Genomic DNA, 23,767 nt, shown 5'->3' with positions numbered 1-23,767 from the left:
TCGTGTGGTTCTGTGAGAAATCAGTCTGTCTATCTATAATGGCTGGATGTTTTACAGCAATCTTATTAAATGGCTATCTTAGACTCTCATCTCATTTGATAATGTCATTAGAACTGATGACATTATCATCAGCCTCCCCGTGTATTCTGTTTATACTTTTCTTTGCATTTCAACATCCAGTTGGCCTCCATTTTTCTTGAGTTGCCGTGTGCTTATCATTGCCCTCCCCTTATCCTAAACTGTCAGTGACACAAGAGCACTTAAAGCGGTATGGCAAAGGGAGAAGACTGGACGTAAGGTAGGAACCAATAAAACATTTTCTTGTTATTAACAGAAGTTATACTTTATGATGCACCATATACAGTAAATGCATGCTCTCCCTATAGATATAAAGTCTGGAATAGACATGAATACCTCTAATCTTTTCACCAGACGTTACATAATCACATATAGTCAAAGCTGTGTTGTGTAAGTTTACATGGAAACGTCTTTTTCTTGTCAAAATAGGTGGCATTTAAGTCCATGAAGGCAAGTTTGATCCCATTATAAAAGATCTATTTGTGCATCTGGATTTTCAATAGCAGCATTACCCACCGAAAGCAGGGAATTAAAATTAAACATGTCAAAGCATTTTAGTTGCTGGCAACATAAAAGCATTTCCAACGTCACGGAGAAACATTCCTGTTTCTTTAATGAAAATTACAGACATTTCAGACAAGAGTTGCTTTTTATGGCTTATGCTTTATTATCATAAGAATAACCATTTTATATAAGAATGCAGCATTTCCTGTTTATACTGCTGTTTGGCTGTAATGAAAGCAGATGTCCTCGAGTGTTGCAGACAGAGCCATTGGGGCCATTATCGGGGCAGCAGTGGCAGATGCAGCAGGTAAGATAAACCGAGTGCAGATACCGGGAGTGAGTTAATTAGCAACAGAGTTTTACATATTGCAGATCTTTCTCTTTTAGTCCCCCGAATCCTAATAATTCATAGGCCTGATACTTTCACAGGGTTCATGTTGAATTCATGTTTATTTCTTAGAGTAAAACTGAGAAGCCTTTATACGTCACATTTTCTCCCTTGTTTGGTGTTCAGTACAATTAAGCAGCATCTGTATTGACTGATAAAGCACAGGGGTGGTGCCTGGATGTCATCTTCACCCATGATGTTATGGAACCAGAGTTTCTGCATAGCAACCAAACACCACATACTGCCGTTTGCCATTGTTAAAACATGCTTGTTATTGTAATGCATTAGGATGTCTGTATTTTCAATAACTCTGGGAAATAATATATCCATTACTGAATGTTCCACACACATACAGCCCAGCCCATGCACTGGATCTACGACCTGGACAAACTGAAAGAAGTGCTCCGTGATCTGGAGCCCTGTCCAGAGTTTCGGCCTCAGTCAGCGAATCCGTTCTACCGCAGGACGACGGGCGAGCAGACCTGCTATGGAGACCAGGCATACGTCCTGCTGGAGTCGCTGAGTCGGTGTGGAGGTAGTGAAAGTCGCTCAGACAGGCGGCAACTGTGTGTCATACACCTGCCAGCGTGTTTAATTTAGAATTTAGAATAAGATGGTAACAAATCACATTTTTACTGTAAGTAAATTTAGGTAGTGTGCAAATACTTTTAAGTGATCATAAATAATTTTATATAGTGTATGGGTAATTTTAAGTTCTGCATAACTTGAAAGTCTCCTTTCCTGTAAAACACCTGCAATTTAGACGAGGTAAACCATGATATGAAAATTTAGCATACTTATGATGTCATATGGGGAAATTTTACGAGGAAATTATGCAGCATTTAAGATTACTTAAATAATATATTTCTGCCCCTTTCTTGTAAAAACCCAAAAGTCATGTACTACTACTTAAACAAAAATGACTTACATACTACTTAGGTTTTCCTCACAGTGTAATTATGTCTTTGTTACCCTCCTTGTCTAGTGTGCCTACCTTTAAGTATTTATAGGTAACATAATTGCAAATACATTTAAATTCCTTTTAATTATTGGGGAATTGTGCCCTCAGTCATCAGCTGTGTTATAAAGTGTTACCCAACATTTATATTATTAGATTATAACATTGTTAAACCATGACCTTTTAACGTGCAGCCTGTGACAACCACTTACACTGACGCAGAGTATTGCCCCGTTTCGACAGGCGTTAATGTGGAAGACTTGACCAAGCGCTTTCATGAGTTCTTTGGACCGGGAACGGTCTACGATCTGCCCCTGAATGATCCATACAGAAAGAAAGGAGGTACTGTGCTTGTGTGGCTGCCATCTATCAATTTTGCAATTTCCATGAGTTAATCACCAGCTTAACAGGTGGTGATTAACTTTGTGGGAGCCTGTGTTTCTGCATGATAACTCTGTGCGTGCTGTTTTTCCTCCTGCTGATGGGGGCATTCCCTTTCCATGAAAATGTTCCACAGTCAGACTTCCTTTTTTCTTCTTTAGTTGGTTTTTGTCCAGCACTTTGAATATTGGCTGTTTTTTCTGCTGTCAGGGTGTCGTATAAATATTGTTGTGCAGTAAATTGCCACAGCACCACGGGGCACTTTGGGTACAATGAACTGCAGATGGTTTTATGTCTTCTTGGAATAGTATAAGAAGAGCTGTGTCATCAGCGATAGCCATCATGACTGAACAGAGAACAGAGCTCCACCTGCAGAAACTTAAACAGCTCCATCAGGATATCCAAGGGAATGTTTCTTTTCCTCTTCTTCCTGCTGTATATCTACCAATTCTTCCCTCCCTCATAAAGCAGCTGTTTGTTGCATTTGATAGGCCCTAAGGCAATTCTCCCCATCGATGGCCCATGGAGGAATGCGAGCCTGAAGGCTTTCATCAGAAATGTCGATGCTGGCAAAGAAGAAACTGGTAAATATCACAACTGCACAAAGACTTTTCCATGCCCTGATTTGCAAGGTTGTGATCTTCATGTGTTTTGTCTTTGAGGCTGTGACGTGGACTGTCAGATAGACGGTGTCACTAAAATCGCTCCTGTGGTGGCTATGTACGCCGGGCGACCTGAGATGCTGGAGAAAGTGGAAAAAGCCATTCGCGTGACCCAGAATAATGACATGTGTGTGGCTGTCACACTGGCTGCAGCGAGGTAAGTGGATACGTCATGGCAGGCTAGGGAATTGCAAGCCTCTATCCATCTGTCTGACTTTGTTTGTGCAACATTAGGTTTTTGGAGCATTTCATTGTGAATGGTCCAGATCCCAACGCTCTGGATGCAGTTCTGGCTCAGCTGAATGACCCCGATAGACCGAATCCTCAAGAGCTGGACAAGGCTGTCATTGGTAAGGGTTTGAAGACTCATTCAATATGGAATTTAAAGGAATAATGCAAGAAGAATACAGGAGAAGATTGATGCTACTCTTAAATAGAAGGATCACTATAAAAAACAAGAATGTTCTGGGTGAACCTTTCTGGGTGGATTTTAGCATGTTCTCCCAGTACCTATATGAGTGTTTCTGGTTGACTCGTGAGTCTAAATGGCCTTAGCTCTGAATGACCGTCCTTGTTAACCATGTGATAGGCTCTTCCCCAGTGACAGCTGTGATAGGCTGCAGGTTACTCTTGAACAGGAGAAGCAGCCGTGAAAACAGACGGATATAAATATAAAGCTAGAACCAAAGTTTGATTAGCCTGCTTTGGTTTGGCATATGAGGGAAATGGCTAGCTCAACTCTCACTAAATCTTATAAATAGCCCAAGAGTGAGCAGTTTAAACAAACAACTAATGAGCTATAGAGCTGCTGATTAGCCGATGTTTTTAACCCTTGGACAGAGACAGTATAAAAGAGCTACAGCAAAATCAGCCATTAGTTTCCAAGTCCTGCTTTGAAGCCTCGAGATAAGTGTTTCATCTTTGTTGCACAAAAGGGAAAAAAAGGAATGTAACAGTGAGAGGAGGATCTGGCTATAAATTTTGACTGTAAACATTGGCTAATGACTAAATTCTTAGCCAACTAGTGTGTAGTTTCATACCATATTTCAAAACAAAGTATAACTTAGATTTGTTCAATTTTTACTTAGCATAGCTTAAATTGAGTGACTGAGCCAGGGAAATCATCCAAAAAGTGTTCACAGAGAGCGAGACACAAAGCAATTTCCCATAGATTTCTATAGGACGTTTTTGCCACCAAAGCATATCTCCATCTGGTGGCCTTTACATAGAATGCATTGGCTTCATTTTTCTGACTAGAAAGCTAAGTCCATCTTTGATACTGTCTAAAGTTTCCCTTTAAGCCTTTATGTTAAACCAAGGTTAGCAGTTTCTAGCTTCATAGCTTTAGATTCAATCAACAAATGTTTGAGTGGCATCACTTTTCTATTTGACAGTTAACATTTCACAATAAAATGAAAAGGTAGTAGCATATTTACTCATAGAAAATCACAAAATGTCAAGCTAGCTTTAACTCAGAAGCTAGAAAAAGGATAAAGATATTAAGCTTTTTGTCCATATGTACCAGTTAGCTTAAGCTTACTGGTGCATCTGTTAGTTTATGCTAACTGGTGCATCTGTCTTAACTACTAATATTAACACACAGGATGGACTGTCTTTAAATCCTTTACTACAGCAAAAGTGCTTATGCCTCACTTTAATCATACTTTACAATAATTGCATTCACAAACTTAACAGGAAAAAGTAGAAAACATTATTAGCATGTGAATTTAAAGTATGCTGCATTCATGGTTTTGTTGTATTTGACTGCTTTATTTATGTTTACAGATGTTTTAACTGCTTTAACTGTGAGAACCACATTCCTATAAAGTCAGCTTCCATGAGCTCAAAAAATAAAAAGTCTTGCTTCAGCTTTATCGCATTTTGCAGCTAATCCAAGGGGTTATGAAATATTTTGTTTAACTTAAGTTTCCAAACCCATGAAAAAGCACCAAATGATCCAGTTTATCACAAACATTCATAATCACCGCATTTGGAAATATCCAGCTTGCACTGGGCAGAAATGGCATGAAAAGAGTGATAAAACTGCATTAAATCAAACCTTAAGTTTGCACTTAAGTGCAGTGATTAATTGTAGCATTGGTCACAGTCCACCACTATCTTGACATAAGCTGCATTGATCTTTTATAGATATGATTTGGTAGGACAGTATAGACATGGTCAGGAAGGAGGCAACACGCTGCTATGTGGTGTGATCTGTAGCCATGAACAAGTCCAAGGTCACAGCTGACTGAAGCCTGTACATTGCATACCTGTACATACAGTCCATGTAAGGCACTATCGTAGGTTTTGTTACAAAAAAGCTGCATATTGGTGGTTCTCTTTGCATTACTTCTCCATTATGTCCTTTAAATAAGCATGTCGACAGAAATCAACTTTTCGTTTAAGACTTGAAGATATTGCATACCAGGACACGGTTACATTTAAAATTGGCAGTTTGTATTTCAGAGTCAAAAGTCATTTGTTACAAGAAAAACAATAACAAACAAAAATCTCATCTCTGTTCCCGTGTCTCCACTCAAGCTCATATCAGCCAGGTGAAGGACAACCTCACCAAGACATCCCAACAGCTCATACCTGCCGTGTTCACAAACACATGAGGTAAGCTAGCAGGCAGCAGCAGGACCCTTCCTGTCAGTGTAGCGCTCCAGTCTTTGATCTCCTGACTAATGGTCTCCCTCCTCCTGGCTTTTCATTCTCCCGTTCCCGCTGAGTTGAGTGTCTCAGGTTTTACAGGGCTAAAAGGGTTCAGATACTTAATGTACACGTGGAAAGTTCTGCTTGCCAGTTCACACCATTAATATAATGTACATTTTAAGTATACTGTAAAGCCGCTAAAGACCTCATAGTATCTTAATATGCTAACAGGGCACTTCACTCTCAGACTGCAGGCTAACTTGTGGTTCCTAGGGTATTTAAAAGTAGACTGGGAGGGAGAACCTTCAGCTTTCAGAGCCTTTCTCTTTGGAACCAGCTCCCAGTTTGGAGTCAGGAAACAAACTCTGTCTCTACTTTTGTGATAGAGCTTTTACAGTTAAACCCTCCCTTAGTTACGCTGCTGGAGGCTTCCCACGATGCACCGAGCTTTTCTTCTTCACTTCCTGTGTGCTTTTATACCACTGCTGTACTTACTATTATCAAACTCTGTCTCTTTCTTCCATACTGTGCCTTTTGTCCTGTCTCTCTCTCTGCTCTCTTTTCCCTCCCTTCTGGTTCTACCAGAGGTTTCATTCTGTTAAAACATAGTTTTTCCTTCCCACTGTTGCCAAGTGCTTGCGCACAGGGGTCGTCCAATGGGGTTCTATCTAATATTGCATTGTTATATTGTCTTTACTTTACAATATAAAGCATCTTGTGTTGACTGGCTGATGGGAATTGGCACTATATAAATGAAACTAATTTGAACTGAATTACAGCATAGTGTGGCGTCATAAGGAAGAGTAAAAACATTAAAGAGCCCAGTAACGTGGATACAACCATGTGCCATTCATACTGCATCTGTTTCCAGCTTTGCCCGGTGCGTTCCAGGGAGCGCTTCATGGAGTCCTGACACTCAACCAGCTGGACGAAGCAGTCAGAGACACCATGCGCTGCGGGGGATGCACCGCCAGTCGAGCCTCCTTCATTGGAGCCTGTTTTGGGGCACAGGTACTGTAGGAACATGGTTGTTGGATACGTAAAAAGAGCCATGGGTCACTTATCCAAATTAGTGTATGACTAGAAAAAAAGTGTTTACATTCAACACTGACACTTTTTACATGTTGCTCATTGAAAAGATAAGGCAACATGGAGTAAGTGGATACTGTTGCTACTTTTGTACAAACAAAATCAGCAAAGTCAGAATCGGGAAAAGACATTAACGGCACCTCATACAGCTGTGACACCACCAGAATGTGAAGACATTCAACTGCGAGCTCGTCAGCCAGACGACATTGCATCAATACCAATATTTGCACAGCTGTAGGTGGGATATCACCAGCGTCAGAATAGCCACAAGCTTCCAGCACAGATGTGAGGTATACAGCACTAATGGGAGAAAATATTCTACTTATTTATTGCCATCAAGCACAATCCAGTCCAAATGTATCTACTCTGCAAGAGACATGAAAATCCATCCTTTTTTGCATGTTGTTCTGTGCACTCCTGGAGCTCCTTTGATGAGTTTCACAGTGAGCTCAGATATTCGGAGAGCTTTGTGCTTGCTTGATACTTTCAGCTGTCATCTTGATGTGCTTTCAGACCGGCCTCCGGGGAATCCCAGAGTCTTGGAGGAAGAGGACGCTCAGATACCCTCTGCTGTTGGAGCTAGCTGAAAAAGTGCTCAAAAAGATTCAGTAATCATAGTTCAGTTTTAATTTTTTTGCCCCCATAAATTCATCATCTATGTAGAATTTGTGGATAATTGCATTTTAAGAGACTTTCTCAAGTTGCAGATGTACTTTGGCACAGCCATCCATGACAGTTGCATTCTAAAGTCTTGCGCTGAATGAAACTCGAATCTATTTGCTCGGTCGAAGCTGCATCATGTAAAAAAAATGAAATTAAATAATAACGTTGTATAACCTATTCTCAAATAAAAACTTGTGTTACTGAGACGTTTGTATTTGTCTGCTGTTTGCTTTCCTGCGGAGTGGAAAGTAGGGATTTCCTAATCTCAGGAAGCATGTCTGATGAGAGAGAGTAGTTTTGCTGAACCATTAAGTGGGTTTCTGTCTTCTTACTCCTTTGAGAACTTTCTGTTATTGTGAAGTGAAAGAGCAGATACACTTTACTTACTACTGGAACACGCAGAGACTGCCACTTATTTCTCTCTCACAGGAGCTGTTCTGCCTTCCTGAAAGTGCTGACATTAATATTCACACGTTTAATGCACCCGCCCCAACACTTCTGAAAGTTAGCCAAACATAAGGCAGTGCCAAATCCTTGATATCTTTGACATGGGGTGAGTTTAGTTAAGAAAAAAGGCTGCCGTTGGAGACTCTGGGTTGCTTTTCCAGTCAAAGTTTTACATGCAGAGATTGACTGGTTAACGCAGTCAGTCAATGTATTTAAACTGGTACTGTTTGTTATCTTAGCAAAGAAATAAAGGGAGCTATGTGTGAATTTAAGCTATGTTTCCTAAACACTGACTGCACTAATGTTTGGATGAAGAAATCTCAGAGCCAAGGCTTTGGTGAGTGGAAAGGTTGAGGCTGACTGTGCATTGGTAGCCTGCAAGGGGAAGTCATTTGATGTCTCCCTCTGCCTGACTTCCTCCCACACAGCAGGTAACAGGCTCACTTTGGCATAATCACATCCAGACCTGAAGAGTGTTTTTGTTATTCCAAATTCTGCTTTTGTTAAGATGTTTTTGGAGAAAGGGCTGATGTTTGCAAAAGATATTGTGTTACTGATGGGGTACAGCACATGTGTCAGCAGATTTTATGGAAAAAGTGTACTTAACAGTTCTGTGTGTGCACTAATGTGCACTTTACTTTCAGTGGAATTGCAAATTAATTTATAGGAGGCAAATGAGCCTCCACAAACCCAACCAACACCACCTCCTCCTGTTGATGTCAAACATAGAAATAATGTATCCTTAAATAATAATAATAATAATAATAATAATAATAATAATAATAATTATTATTATTATTATTATTATTAACAACAATCTTTTGTATTTGTATTTATGGTATAATAACGAAAGATTCACAGAATAGTTTCACACAGTTACCAAAGGCACATGAGAAAGTAAATGGCAGAGGCCTTAAAAAAGAAACTTAACGTGACTTAAAAAAGAAATAATTTTTTTTTTGTTATTTTACTGTTAGCACCCTGATAAAAACTTGCCCTCGTTAAAACTGAATTCCCCCCATGTCTAGCTTATATTGAAATGTTTACAGAATGAGTGAGAAGTATAAAATGAAAAAGTTGTTATAGTTTAGAAGATAAAAAATAGTTTATTTTTCCCAAAGGCTGGGACATTCCTGTGTTGCAGGAGAAAATTAGAATAAGTAAATAAAATAAAAGGAAATCGGGCTCAGTTAAATTAAAAAGCAGAATTTTAAAAAAAAGACAAAAAATTTAAAATTCGCTTTTTTTTTAAGAAGTACAAAATCAAAATAAATACAATGGCGGCTAATGTTTCCGTGTGACGTGAATGCATCCAAAGATTACTTGTAAAGCAAGAGAGAAATCTCCTACTCGCTACTGTATTCCTTTGGTCATACGGCGACCTTTGAATATTCAGGATACTGTTTGGCTGTTAGAACAAAAATCACTTGCTTCAGCAGTTGCATATAATTTCAGGCAAGTGCTGTCCCTCGCATCATCTAAACTGCATTTTCAACGTCCCCACCCATCGTCGTATATTATTATGCGCATTGGCAATATCCACTGACAAGTTATAGAAGGGCCCTGCGACAGACTGGCGACCTGTCCAGGGTGTAGCCCGCCTCTCGCCCTATGACAGCTGGGATAGGCTCCAGCGCCCCCCGCGACCCTGAAAAGGATAAGCGGAAGCGAATGGATGGATGGATGGAAGGGAACAATCTTGTCACTATACTATCTTTGCCTGGCTCAACAGCTGGGTGGAACTTGGACAAAAAAAAGTTGCTTCAATGACATTTTGTATAGTGATGGCTCTTTGAGGGCGAGACAAGCCAGTTGTTAACATTAAGTGTTTATTTTCGCTGCTGTGCCATGGATTTTAATGTAAAACGGCTAGCCGCAGACGCCGGTACTTTTCTGAGCCGAGCGGTACAAGTAAGTCTACTCATTTAGTTCATAGGAATTGTTGCTAGCCAATGTTAGCCACTGTGAGGTAGCCTTAGCTTCCTTGCTAAAGAGCTAACGTTACCGTGATTGTTACTTTGTAGCTTAGCAGTTACACCTAATTGTAACTTAATTTCTATAATTTGCATTGTAGGATGTATTTAAAAAGCACGTGCGTCACCCAGGTTGTGTTAACACTAAGCTATTTGTTCAACTTAACTATCATTGAAGGCCTCAACACCGTCACATGAAGCTATCAACAGCAGCTGGCAGATAGCGCTAACCTTTATTTTCCGAGCTTAATAACGTTGCTTAGCTCTTTACTCTCAGTCGTCTTGTGTGTATCTTTGAATACATCTGTGAAAGCTACAACTCGCATGCGCAATGTAAACGCATATTTTTTAATTTTTCAGTTTACAGAAGAGAAGCTTGGTCAGGCTGAAAAGACAGAATTGGATGCCCATTTGGAGAAACTTTTGATCAGAGCTGAGAGCACCAAGCAATGGACAGAAAAGATTATGAAGCAGACAGAAGTCTTACTACAGCCCAACCCCAGTAAGATCACTCTTTTTGACTTTCGAAGGACTGACACTGACATCTCTAAGCAGCACAGGGCACCCACCCACACAATGTTCTTATAGACCTGCAACCTGATATTCAGGAATCAGGAATTCCCTGAAGAGCAGCTCAATAAAGATGAAAGATTTGTCGCTGCCACTAAGGCTCACATTAAAAGCTTTACTTCTCAGAGAGGGTGTTTGACTTCCACGGGTATGTAGGGTGCCTGTGAAGTCTGTAAACTCAGCTGTGCATCCTCCTCACTTCACACCATGATGTTGCATCTCTGCAGCCAAACACCAGCATAGGCACAACAAACACAGACCGACCATCTGGCGGTTGCAGTCTTGTGCAACAGTCATAGAAACGGGATTTTACTGTGTTCACGTTAAACACAGCACAGATAATCTTTCACGTGATGTAGTAACATGAAACAAATTACAGCGGTTTCCGAGAGACGCTGGCTTGTAGTTTGTCATAGCTGTCACAATGAAAGCTTTCAGTGTGGGTCTTTAAGTCGGGCTGTCTGAAGCATACTAAAGTCACTCCCTGCATTTGGCTCGCTCACTGTAGTCCTGTGACTTTGTAATTGAGTTTTCTCCTTGCGCTCTGCAGATGTCCGGCTAGAAGAATTTGTTTATGAGAAACTGGAGAAGAAGGTCCCCACACGTATGAACAATCATGAGCTGCTGGGACAGTCCATGATTGAATCAGGGAATGAATTTGGTCCTGGAACTGCCTATGGTGAGTGCCACGGTGAAACACTGACAAGTACTGGGGCTGTAGTCGATCAAAGACTGTCTTTGCTCAGGGAAAGAAAGTCTGCACATTACCTCCAGATTAAATAAATCAGCTACAGAGCGGCTAGCCCAGTTAGACTGCATGAATTATAAATACGCATAAAAACCTAATATTTGCACCATATTTAATGATTTTCACTTTGTTTTTTGTATTAAAATGGGAAAAGACTTTGAGCCAGGTACTCTGCACTTGCACATAGGCTCATGATATCTGAATAATGCTAATAGGCCTGTCTCAGCTGTGGCTGGATGCATCTGCCGTTAGAAAGCTGATAGACCAAAGCTACTCTGGCTTTGATTTGTTCACTCACAAAGCTTCATACATTAAACAGCAAATCTGGCAGAAAAACCTAAATCATGCCCCAGTTTTCCCAGGTAGTCTGTTCCTTTTCCAGAAATAATTAGCTACTATTGATGGAGATTTTTTTTGTTGTCCTTCTTAAAGTAATGTTGTTGTGAGTTTAATGAGAATTTGCACAGTCGGAGCAATCAACCTGAGATAACCCCAGTCCTACTGGGAGCACCAGCTGAGCTGAAACTTTGTGGTCTTTATTTCGCTGATTTGAATCTTTAACAAAAAATTAGTTTAAACCCTACAAAGGCAACTAAAAGAGGCCTTATAGCAACTCAGGTCAGAGTAGCTGTTTGATCATTAGCAAGCCTCCTGACATTACACAATGGACAAAAGACTAAAAGAAATTACGGTCGCTCTAGATGTTCAGTTGTTAATAGAATATAAATGCACGATTGACAGTGGGAAGGAAAAACACCCTTTTAACAGGAAGAAACATCCCACAGAACCAGGCTCAGGGGGAGGCAGTTACTTGGTTAGCAGGGAGGGGAGGGAGACAGGACAAAAGACACACTGTGGAAGAGAGCCAGAGATTAATAATAACTACTGGTTACATGCAGGGTGGTGTGAACAAAGAGGAAATGCAGTGCATCATGGGTCGCTCCCAGTAGCCTAGGTCTGTTGCAGCATCACTAAGGATCCAGTCACCTGGTCCAGCCCTAACTATAAGCTTTATCAGAAGGAAAGATTTTTAAGCCTAATCTTAAAAATCTCTAAATATTTCTCAAAACATCATCAGCTTGTTTGGTATTCCAGTATTCTGTCTCATGAAGACGTGTAAAACAGAGTTAAACTCTGGTTTGTTTGCTTTAAAGAACATTTTGATGATTTGAGAACCATCTTCTGCTATTTTCAGTCCCAGCCAGGCCCTTTATCAGTGTCAAGCTGAAACAATATCACCATTCTCCCTCCCAGGTTTTCTGCTGGCACTAAACTTTCCTTTTGCTGCTGACCATTGTAGGAAACGCTCTGATAAAATGTGGAGAGACGGAGAAGCAGATTGGTGGGGCAGAACGGGAGTTCATCCAGAGTGCCGCCATCAACTTCCTGACACCGTTCAGAAACTTTTTAGAGGGCGACTTCAAAACTATTCTGGTGAGTTGGACCCGCAGGCTACCTGTCCTGAATCACTTTCGCTTTTTCCCGGACTTTGACCTTTAAATCTGGATCTCATTCACAACAGTGACGGCTGCAGAGGGTCAACGAGTATAGCTTTAATGATTATAGCCATTATTTTACAAAGTAGTGAAAGATCCTGTTGAAGTCTGTACTTTATGCTCACTTCAGTTTAGAGTCTAGTGTTCAGACTGTCAGGTGTGTGCAAACCCACACTGTGATTATAGAAAACAAGCCCTTATAATCGTGTTATAATCTAAAGTAAACACCTGATGAATGAAGTAGAAGCCTTGTTTACACTGTGCTGTGTCCATGTGTCGTTTATCTGTGAGACTTTTGTGTTGTGATTTGTGTCCAGAAAGAGAGGAAGCTGCTGCAGGTTAAACGCCTGGATCTGGATGCAGCCAAAACCAGACTAAAGAAAGCCAGGATGGCTGATGCAAGAGCTGCAGTAAGGACACACACACACGCTGATAGAACAGCTTAGTGAATTCTGCTTTTAGTACATTCACTGGCTAACGTCTTCACTGGGGAAGAAAATCTATTGGGCGTGTCCCACTGTCACTCTGTCTGAAGTCACACAAGTACTGCCTGACACACTATGTTACACAACACAAGGCTGACCATTTTATTTCTTGTGACATGCAAAGAGTCACATGAGCCACCATGGGAAGTTTTAGAGTTCCCTTTTCTTAATTTAATCTCATGCTTTGTGTTCATGTTCTTCAGACAGACTGTTGAAACTCTTGATTAAACCAAGTGTGGCAACAAAGCATGTCCTTATTCTGGTTGTGAGGTGGCCAGGTGTGTGTGTGTGGGTGTGAGGAGCATGTATTTGTCCTTGTACCACATGGTGTGCCACAGTTTGCACGTAAAAGCCTTGTTTAATATGTAAGCTCACTGGCCAATTGATTAGGTACACGTTGTTACTATTAGGTTGGACCTTCTTCTGCCATCATAACCTCCTTAATTCTTCCTGGCAAGCATAAAACAAGGAGCTGGAAACAATCTTCAGAGATTTTGGTCTATAATGCAAATCCACAACATCCCAAGGATGCTAGTTTGGATTGACATCTGATAACTCTGTGTGCGATATGGTACGTTATCCTGAGCCATGTTAAAAAAGGTCACTGAATAGTTTTAATGCTCATTTTAATGCTCTGTTTGAACTTCAGCAAGGCTGTAAGCCATCAGCTATGTGATTGGCTGATTTAGGTTTGTGTTAATGAGTGGTTGAACCTAATAAACTGTCCAATGAATGAAATATAAGTGGTGACGTGTTTAAAAATATTTTATTACATATTCGCTCTTAGTAGAAACTCTTGTGTTCTTCTCCACTGTTGTCACATAATTGCCAATTAACAATATAACATTAAACCGTATATGAGGAGTGCATATTTGGCTGTAATGTCTTGTAATGTGTGTATTACTACAAATTCAAAGCTGCCCCTATTTTTCTCTGCTCTCCCACTCAAACTGAGCTCAGAAAGTTGTTTAAACATTTAAGTTATTAAGTGCTAAATATAATGGTATGTATTCATTTTTAATCTACGTGCATAATGTGTAGTGCTCAACTGTTTTTGTCTACAAGCAAAAAGAGTTTTCTGTAATGTTAATGGGTATTTATGTGCTTTGATTTTGTTTAAGGGGATATGACTCTCACAGCTAAGACTGTCTGAAGATGGTCTCACTAATGACCTCAGTTTTTTTTATCATCTTAGGCTTGAATTATTTTCAGCTTACATCTAAAGCATTCAGGTTGTCAGTAAGGAAATAGGTTAGATGTGTCTGAGCCGGTGTTGCTGTACAAATACTGAACAGTATCCCAGCAGTCCCAGTCTTCAGTGTTTCCAGAAAACATTCGTATCTTTTGCTCACAGTTTCCTTTGGGAAGAAACAATCTCACTGAAACAGAGTGAGCATAACTTCCTCCTCCTTATGATCGTCTGTTCTATTATCTCTTGTAGGATATTTAAAGTGTTTTAATGTAGCATTTTCAAACAGCACAGTCTAGTGAGTACTGTTGCTTTAATTGTGTGTTAAATCTCTAAAAACAGCTTTTTGTATCCACATTATCTGAGTAAACATGTTCACTCATGAGTGAGAACACTGTAAACTAAACATGTGAGACGTAAATAGTCGTTTCTCTAATCTTAAGCTGAATCATGGTGTGACATAAGGAGGGTAGCACACAGATCAGCGGGCGTCTGAGGAGAAACAGTTGATGTGCTACATGATCACGGTGCGGTTTTGTCAGAGCATGCCACTGTTGCACTTTCGCACAAACGCAGTGTGTACGCTTGTTTTGTGTTGGCTGTGGCTGTGCAGCAGCTGGAGCTCTAACTACTGTGTCACTGTTTTTAAAACGCAAAGCAGCAGATGTGAGCAGAGGAAGTGACAGAGGTGAGTGGAATGTTGGAGCCATCTTTGAACTGAACACACACGCACAGACCAAGCCTCCTGGTAGTAGTGTCAACAGCTGCTGTCGATTTCTCCATCTCCTCCATCACACATGCTGTGATACCTCATGGAAATGAAATCCTTGCAGACAAACCTGACAGGGACCAAACACTGCAGAAGCTTCCATCCTCCACAGCTCTCCCTCAGCCTGTGAAGTAGGACAGCGAGGCCATTGTCCACATGTTTATCGGACCTCTTAGCCATCCCAGCAGACCTCATATTGAATTGGCTTGCTCAGTATACGGAAAAGGAAACGTCATGTTCAGCTGTGTCTTTGTCCCTGTTTATCCATACTGCAAATCGTGTTATTTTTCCTTTTTTTAAAGACATCTGACTCATTCCATAAAAGTCGTATATTATGAAAAGCACAGATCCACACTCTGCCAACTAAACCCATCTTTTTTTTTTTCATCTTTAAATCATATTTCCTTTAGCCTCGCCTACGCTTTTCCTTATCTGTGTCATCTTTGTCATCCATAGCCTTGAAAGTTTTGAAATGAGGTTTTTCTGTAAATTATAGTTTCCTTTCTTCATTCACAGGCAGAGCAGGAACTCAAGATGACCCAGAGCGAGTTCGACCGGCAGGCAGAAATCACCAGACTGCTGTTAGAAGGCGTCAGCAGCACCCATGTATGTAGTAAGGATGTTCCTGGTGACTGATTTCTTAGTTCTTAATTAAACTGACTGACTAGTTAGTCTACAAACACTCAGATATCAAGTTAGGTTTCAGGATCCTTTCATGTACAATGTCTGTCTAAACAAATCCATTTGAAACCATTAACCACATTCTTCAGTAATGAATCCTAGTTTCAGTGCCGGTACACTATGTGGCACCTCATACTGTGCATAAGGAACGTTGCACATTGTGAACATTTCACACAGACGATGAAGAAGGAAAAAAAACCTTGGAAAAAAACTGATATTAAACATTATATGAAGCCCAGACCTCGCTCTCTACAGCCATCTCCTCCAGCTTATCTGGGGGGAACACAGAGGCGTTCCCAGGCCAGCTGAGAGATGTGTTTTCTGCAGCGTGTCCTGGTTCTACCCCAGGAGGAAACCACCTCAACTGGCTCCTTTCAATGTAGAGGAGCAGCAACTGTACTCTGAGCCCCTCCCAAATGACTGAGTTCCTCAGCTTATCTCTAAGGCAGAGGCCAGCCACCTTTAGGAGGAAGCTCATTTCCACCGCTTGTATCATGATCTCATTTATTTGCGTTCAAAATAACTAACAATAATAGGCTTAACAAATATTTATGGTGTTTTTTTTCCTACAACATGTGGAGGCTGCAGCTCCATCTTGTGGAAGACACAACAATTTACCAGCATTGGGCTTCATTTAAAATGTTAACAATTAGATTACACGACTAGTACATGTGGTACCTACTAGTAAGAATGGCAACGATTAGTCGACGTGTGGCGTACGGCCCTAATGTAGCCCAGCTAACACTGTTACTGTGTTATAGTGCTGCTTTCTGTGCTGCTGCCTGTCTGAAAAATGAAACCAAGTAAATAAAACATTGTTTAACACTGGGAGGACTGCACTCTTGTTTTCCTCTTATTGATGTTTCACTAATGCCGTCTCACCTCTAGGCACACCACCTACGCTGCTTGAATGACTTTGTGGAGGCCGAGACTACTTACTACGCACAGTGTTACCATTACATGGTGGATCTCCAAAAGCAGCTTGGCAGGTGAAATACTACTGCTACGTTTCATTCCTTATGTCAAGAATATATCTTACTCTGCTGTTAGAAAACATGAGGTTTTTGATATCAGCGATGATACGTAGCTGTTCTGAACCACACGACTGGAGCATCTGTGAAAAGTGCACAAGCAATCCTCATCAGTATTTTTCAAACAGAACCTGTGTTTTGTTATTACTCATAATAGTTTTAATGTACTCTGACTGTAAAGAAGATGAGTCATTCTACTCCTTATCATTTTGATGTTATTCACTTTTAGAGCCTGACTCGTCAAACAAAAGTGTTTTAACGATGTTTTTGTCATTTGTGTTTGTTAATATCTAAGTTAGCAAGTCTGAGGAGGGGTTGCAAAAAATTTCCTCCCTTTGAACTGTAAAAAAATGAAAGAGTAATGCTGACAAATTTAATTGAGAGAGAGATAACACTGAACTTGAACTCAAACACTCATTGTGGTTCTGGGGTTCCCCAGCAGTCCACAGTTGCTTATCGTCTCCTCCTCCCTCCAGTTTCCCCACATCATTCTCTAACAACAACCAATCGTCAGTGTCGGGCGGGGCCAGCATCTCGGTGCCCACCATACCAATGTCCGCCTCCCTGCCCAGTGTGTCTGCAGGCCGCAGCAGCTCCTCGGCTTCAGGTGGATTCAGTGAATTGCGCAGCTCCAACGGCAGCCGGAAAGCCCGGGTCCTTTATGACTACGATGCTGGCAACAGCAGTGAGCTTTCCCTGCTGGCTGATGAGGTGAGGATGAAATATTCACTGTTCCTTCTCAGTTTAACTTCATGCAAGAATCCAGAAGATTGAGAAGCCTATTTTAGTCATTTTCTTCACGTGTCTTTAACCGCATGGTCCTGTAGCAGTTCCTCTATCATAACCTCTATTCAGCAGAACATAGGCCACTCCTCTTCCTTGCGGTTGAGTAACCATGAAGCAAGTTTACCTTATTTTACATTCAGAAAAAACCCCAGTCTGACGCTGCAATTGTGAGCTAACGTTGCAGCCTGAGCCGCCTGAAAATAGCACTATCTATAACAAATGTGCATCTCAGAGAGTGCCTGTAATAGAAAAACAGATGTGATCATTTAATGCAGTTTTGCATTTGTGCTTCCAGGTGATTGTAGTCAGCAGCGTCCCAGGCATGGATTCAGACTGGCTCATGGGCGAGCGAGGCAGCCAGAAAGGCAAAGTGCCAATCACCTACCTGGAGCTGCTTAACTGAGACCCACAGTCCCTTCTCTCTCGCTCTCTCTCTCTCTCTCTCTCTCTCTCTCTGCCCCTCTATCTGTCCAGCCCTCAGTAACCAGCTGTGATCTCATATTTATATGCAGGGGCAGGCGTCACTTTCTCCTCCATTCAGCCGTTTAGAATGAGTTTTATTTGCAGGAAGGAGGCGTGCCACTTGTTGCAGACATGAATTGGGATGAATAAAATGGAGAGAAGGGAAAGCAAACTGACCCATCCTCTCATGTGTATGCCATACATTTGTAAAACCTGCTTCCTTGCCTTTTTTTCTCTTTGATGCCATACGACCTGAAACATGTGCCAGAACATCTCCCAAACTGTAACTTTGGAAAAACAAACTTTGTTTACAGCATATATATATATCTCAGATGGTGACCGTCATGTTTTTCCCTTGCATTTTTGTTCTTGTGTGTAAGTAGTGATACAGAGAAGACTTTTAATTTGGTGGAAAAAAAAAAAAAGCACTTCAGTTTGAAGTGATGCTGATCTTCTTAAAGTCTTATTTTATAAATGATCTTGTGATGCAGTAGCAGCTGTTGTGGTTTAGCCTGAATATGAATTGTTTGTAACAGTGTTGTCAGTCAGCTTTACTCACACGGAGCCTCGAGACAACATGTGCCCTCTCACAGTCAGTGCCTTTTTGCAGCTAAACCAGCAGTATTGAGGCTGTCAGATAAGCCTCCTCTACAAGTGTTCAATCCTGATATTTGTACTCGGCTCATGCACAATTTAGGTCGAATATTTATCATCCACAAACAGCGACTGCGTTTGACACATTGGTGATTTTGGTCAGCTTGGTGTTTGATTTTTTTTTATTTTTATTTAAAGGCCTGAAAGAAAACATTTAACATTTAATCTACCTTTTTTCCATTACTAACATCCCTCATCAGTTTCCCATAAACATGCATTTCAAACTATTATGTAGACAATTTCTCCAAAATATTTTGTTACATTCTGGGAGATTTCAGTATGCTATCCCTCGGCTGCTTTTTTGTTTTGTGCGTGTAACTGATAAGATGACACAGTTGTAAAAAGAAGAAAAAACCCCAATAAGATGCATAAAATAAAGTGTTTAGAGACTGGATGCGTGTAAATTTGCTCCCCTCACTCTCGAGTGTTCATGTTCACTGATGGAACCACCAGAGGGCAGGACAAGCAGGGAACACACACAGTCTCGAATCAGCTGGATGATACATTTGTAGCAACTGCTTCCTTCTTTTATGTGCAGAAGAACATACTAAACAGATTTTTGTTGAAGTAAAAATTCAGACATCGGAAGACTTATTTCAAAAGCGTTCTTTGGTTTGAACACGTGCTACCGCAACAGTATTTACAAGGCAGTTACTGGGCCACAACTGGGAGGAGAGGTTGAACCCGAGGACTAAAATAAATTCATAATGTCCACTATACTTTAGAGCCAGCTGCTTCGATCACTGCAGAGATTTTGTTAATGTAAAACTGACCCCACTGATTCTCAGGCTACTTTAATTTGAAAATATAGCATACTATCTTTACCCCGGTGTTTGGGCTCTCTCCTGACCTATTCTCCGGTGACTTCCACATCTCCCAGAAGAGCCTCATGCTGCAGCGCTAGCAGCTGTGGACCACAAATCCCCAGATAATAACTGACCCAGCTGAACATAATATCTTTATCTGAAGATGATTTAAAGGGTTAGCTAAATCCTCTTGGTCTGTGTATATTAATCTGTGTACCGTAGTAGTTTTTGCCTTTTTTGACCTTAACATGTCACAGTAATTTCATTAAATGAGCCTGTAAAGTTGTCTCTAGCTTCTGTTAGCCAGATAATCAAGAAAGCTCTTTTCTAGCTCAACAGTAAGTCCAGCACAAAGGGGCCTCATCCTGGCCTTTCAGAGGAGCAGGAAGGGTTAAGAGGAAGTGGAATTTTGCAAACTGCCTGTTGACTAAGAAGTTGCCTCAACATTAATATACACAGGGCAATATTTTCATTTTCCAGCATGCACTCATCAGCGAAACTTCAGACATTAACTGCTTCCCTTTGGCCTCAGCAGCCTTCAGTAGCACTTACCGAAAGGGTTTTTTGAGTGTATTGTTAACACGAATTACTTAAACGGTGAATGAGAAAATCTTCTGACAGTAAGAATAAGATCCGTTGAATCATGTGAACTCTGAAATGAAGCAGCAGCCTGACAGTGACTCACTGGCCCCAGTAAAACCACAGCAGTTACATTAACTCGTCGGTTGCGCAGCGCTCAGTAATCCCTAACTCTGCATTTATGTTTTTCCAGATCTTTCACAATTCATATTGTTGCCTTTCTAAAAATAACCCACACACTTCATGCAGATGATCAGATGAGTGATAGCCTGTCAGAGAAGAGGCATTTCCTCTTTCATCCGTCCTTATTGACTTTCAGATGCTGCACTAAAAGCACTTGTTAACATCTGCCATTTCAGCAGTGGATCTCAGCTTGACATCAGACGGTTTCATCTTTTTGACAGATGCCTCGACAATATCCTGTATAGGGGCAACAATGTTTTTCGAAGTGCAAAAAGTCACGTATTTGTCCGTTTTTATCGGCAAAGGATGGCGCAGGAAAAATCAGGGTGAAAATGTGAAGTGTGATAACCTGAAATGTACCGATGCTCATCTGGTACATCTGCTGAATAAGCCAGTTAAGATATGGCAACGTCTTGGCCACATGTTTTTGCCACGCAGCAGCTAAATTATACAGATTAGAAGGGCAAGTCAAGTGCACGAACCTTCATGAGATCTCTCCTGGATGTGTCAGAGCAAAAATATGTACAAAGGTTATATCTTATCTACTTTTGCTGCTGACGTTTATGACTTTGAGTGACAATAGCTGCAGATACTGAATAGATTACAGTCAAATGTGATGCAAATTTTTGTTTTCTGGATAAAATGGAAATGTCTGTGGTGATTCTTAAAGGTTTCTTCTGGTGCCACACCAGGTCAAATGCTCATTGTTTTAATTAACCAAAGACCTGAAAACAACCTTACTGTCAGTTGCCAAGGAAGTCTTGCCACTCGGGGCATCCTGGTAATTTCTCTGGGCATTACCTTTGAAACCTGTATATAAATGAAATGTGATAGAGACATAACTGTAATTGGTCACGAGTTAATAAAATGGTATACAAATGGTAAACTAGCTAAAAGAAAGCTTCTAACACACATCCGTCCTCTAATGGATACATCAGGGGTTGTAGAATTGATAAACTGCAACAGTAACTCAACTAATCACTCCTTACTTGTATGAAGAAGAACTTATCTGAAAGCACAACACGGTGAACCTCGAAGCAGATGGGTTACACAAGCAGATGACCCCAGCTGGTGCTGCTCTGCTGAGAACAGAAAACAGAGGCTACAATTCTCGCAAAATTAGAAAACAAAAGACTGGAAAAATGTTGCCTGGTCTGTTGAGACGTACAGATAGTAGGTTTGGAATTGCTGTAAACAACATGTAAGCATAGATCATCATCTTGCTTGGTATCACTTTTTCCTGCACTTTGTTGAATCTGTGCAATAAAGCCTTGAGGCAAAAGGAGGTGCAACCCCGTACTGCCAAGGCGTACCTAATAAAGAGGCAGATAATTTTCTATTTGAATGTTGATTGCTGGTTCAGCCTTTGGAGAGAGAGACAGACAAATCCCACCTTGGTGCCTATCGATTCCTATTGATGATGCAATTATGGGACATTTTACATTACCTTTGCCCAACACAGATAAGTGTTAAAAGTATTAAGTATTAGAGTTTTGTATCAACTATTGTATCAAGCTGTATCAAGTTCAGATTAAGAGTACAAAAAGTGGTAAAAGGCAATTAAAGCAGCAGTTATAGGGAAGGAAATTTTGATGGGGCACATTGAATTATTCATCTGGGAAGACTGATCTATATGACTTTGGCTTAAATTCTGTTTGTACTGTTTACTTGCTCAACTTATCTGTGACATTTGAATTGTTTCATGATTTGTGTGGCAGTTAACAACTGGAAAGAACTGCTTGGTTTTGTTTTTTTGTAACTTTTTTTGCAGTGTTATTTCTGCAACAACTCAACAACAATGAAGAATATCAAAGGATTATTTGATATTCCCTCTCTTATAATAGTTTCTCTGCTTCTGTTGGCCTGCTAAATCTAAAAAACAAACCCCCCAAATCTATATGCATACTATATGTTTAGCACACTTGCTAAAAGCGCGCCAAACATGCTAAAGTCAGCTTGCTATTTGTTTAGCATGCTAAACAGGCTAAAGATGTGAAGCCTTTAACTCAAAATGCTATACCTATATGTGACAGTGTGCACACCTGCATTAGACCAATCCAGTCACATGTCACTTCTCTTTTCACATTTCCATTGATTAATCTGCAAGAAACTATGACTATGAGAGAAGAAATAAACACACGGCACTTTCACTAATTCACACTTGCTTGCCCGTGTGACGTACATTTGGCAACTTACCTCGACTATGGACCCCGTAACCACAGCTGAGCTGTTTTGCAAAGAAAATGCAGCTGCATGAATGCGTGTTTGGCAGCTTTGTAGTATGGTACATGCCTGTGGCTAACCTGATTTCATATACTGTATATGTGGTCTGAACATGTCTTAGAAAACTGAGTCTAGCTGCGTTTGTGAATGCCCCCTTTAACCCCCTTTTTTTTTCCTGTCCTTTAACTTTTAAACTGTTATAGCTGAGTAATCAAATAAAGTTCCTCTTGGTCAGCAATCTGCAACCAGTGCCAAAGTGCCTTCCTCAAATGTATTTTTCAGTGTAATCCAGCCCTTAAGCCATTTTGTCAGCCCAGTTTAACCACTTCATCATGGAAGCAGACCTTCCTGCTTCCATAGAGGTGATACATCACCGCTATACGGGAAATATATAGGTTTAATTGGCATCCCTAAAGTATCTGTCAGTTTTGAGTTCCAGATACCTGTGGAAATTAGTTTGGAAATCCAAGACAAGTCGTTGTTCCCAACCATTATCTGTGACCTAATGACATTCAAATGAAAAGCCTTCGAGTAATGAATCTCTCATCAACGACTTCAGTTCTTAAAGCTTTGCATATTTTAAACCAGTTTTCATCAATTCAAATGAACAACAAAGGAAATAAAAACTTCATTCAGTTTCTCTGCAACTGATTTACTGGCAACTTCATATCGTAGAAGATATGTCAATATTAATAACATTTCGAGGCTTTGACAAGGCTTTACTCTGGTTTCTCTTCTTACGTTCCAACCACCATGACCCTGAGCATCACCACAGCGGTATTTTGGTTACTTTCTGGTTAGGCCTCCAGCACGCTGTACAGCTACACAGTAATCTACCAGCCTTCCCACTCCTACGCCCCTGAGTACTTACATAAAACTCGAAGAAAATGCGTTAAATGCATTGCACGTATATATATAAATATGTGTGAATGTGCGTGTGTCTGTGAAGGCGTATGCATGTTTGTGTGTTTGTGTGCACCCATTTGTACATGTGTGTGTTTGTTCGTGTGTGTACGTGCTCCCAGCACAGTAAACTGAACCAGTCGTGTGAATCAATCATTTTTGGGGGGGTCCAAATCATTTCCTGACTTACTGGAATTTCACACTGATGATGCTTCTTGGTCTCACTGATAGGAAGGAAACCTCAAACCCCTCCTCTTTGAGATACAAAACTGGGCAGTTGCTGCACATCTTAGCAAAACAGGAAATTTCATGTTTCCTCTGCTGCTTATAGCAACAGCTTGCATCACAGTACTTCTGCATATCTTCACATACAAACACACATACACATATACGCCCACACACGC

At 40.7% G+C, this 23,767-nt stretch overlaps 2 protein-coding genes across 2 annotated transcripts; both read left to right on the top strand.

The window, feature by feature from the left end:
- Positions 1 to 208: 208 nt before the first annotated feature.
- Positions 209 to 7,582, top strand: LOC309714500 (crystallin J1C-like). Its single transcript, XM_082547020.1, has 10 exons — positions 209 to 298; positions 823 to 889; positions 1,326 to 1,505; positions 2,172 to 2,270; positions 2,801 to 2,893; positions 2,972 to 3,128; positions 3,206 to 3,321; positions 5,513 to 5,590; positions 6,498 to 6,637; positions 7,229 to 7,582. The coding sequence occupies exons 2-10, from the start codon at positions 823 to 825 to the stop codon at positions 7,325 to 7,327; spliced, it is 1,029 nt and encodes a 342-aa protein (XP_082403146.1). The 5' UTR covers positions 209 to 298; the 3' UTR covers positions 7,328 to 7,582.
- Positions 7,583 to 9,505: 1,923 nt separating this feature from the next.
- On the top strand, positions 9,506 to 19,061 carry sh3glb1a (SH3-domain GRB2-like endophilin B1a). The gene is made up of 9 exons (XM_082547019.1): positions 9,506 to 9,736; positions 10,159 to 10,300; positions 10,919 to 11,047; positions 12,417 to 12,550; positions 12,930 to 13,022; positions 15,572 to 15,661; positions 16,625 to 16,725; positions 17,244 to 17,478; positions 17,849 to 19,061. The coding sequence occupies exons 1-9, from the start codon at positions 9,674 to 9,676 to the stop codon at positions 17,954 to 17,956; spliced, it is 1,095 nt and encodes a 364-aa protein (XP_082403145.1). The 5' UTR covers positions 9,506 to 9,673; the 3' UTR covers positions 17,957 to 19,061.
- The last annotated feature ends 4,706 nt before the right edge of the window (positions 19,062 to 23,767 follow it).

The sequence above is a fragment of the Aulonocara stuartgranti genome (assembly GCF_965226115.1).
Source record: "Aulonocara stuartgranti genome assembly, chromosome: 9".
Taxonomy (NCBI): Eukaryota; Metazoa; Chordata; class Actinopteri; order Cichliformes; family Cichlidae; genus Aulonocara; species Aulonocara stuartgranti.
This window is presented reverse-complemented; position numbering and strand designations above follow the sequence as displayed.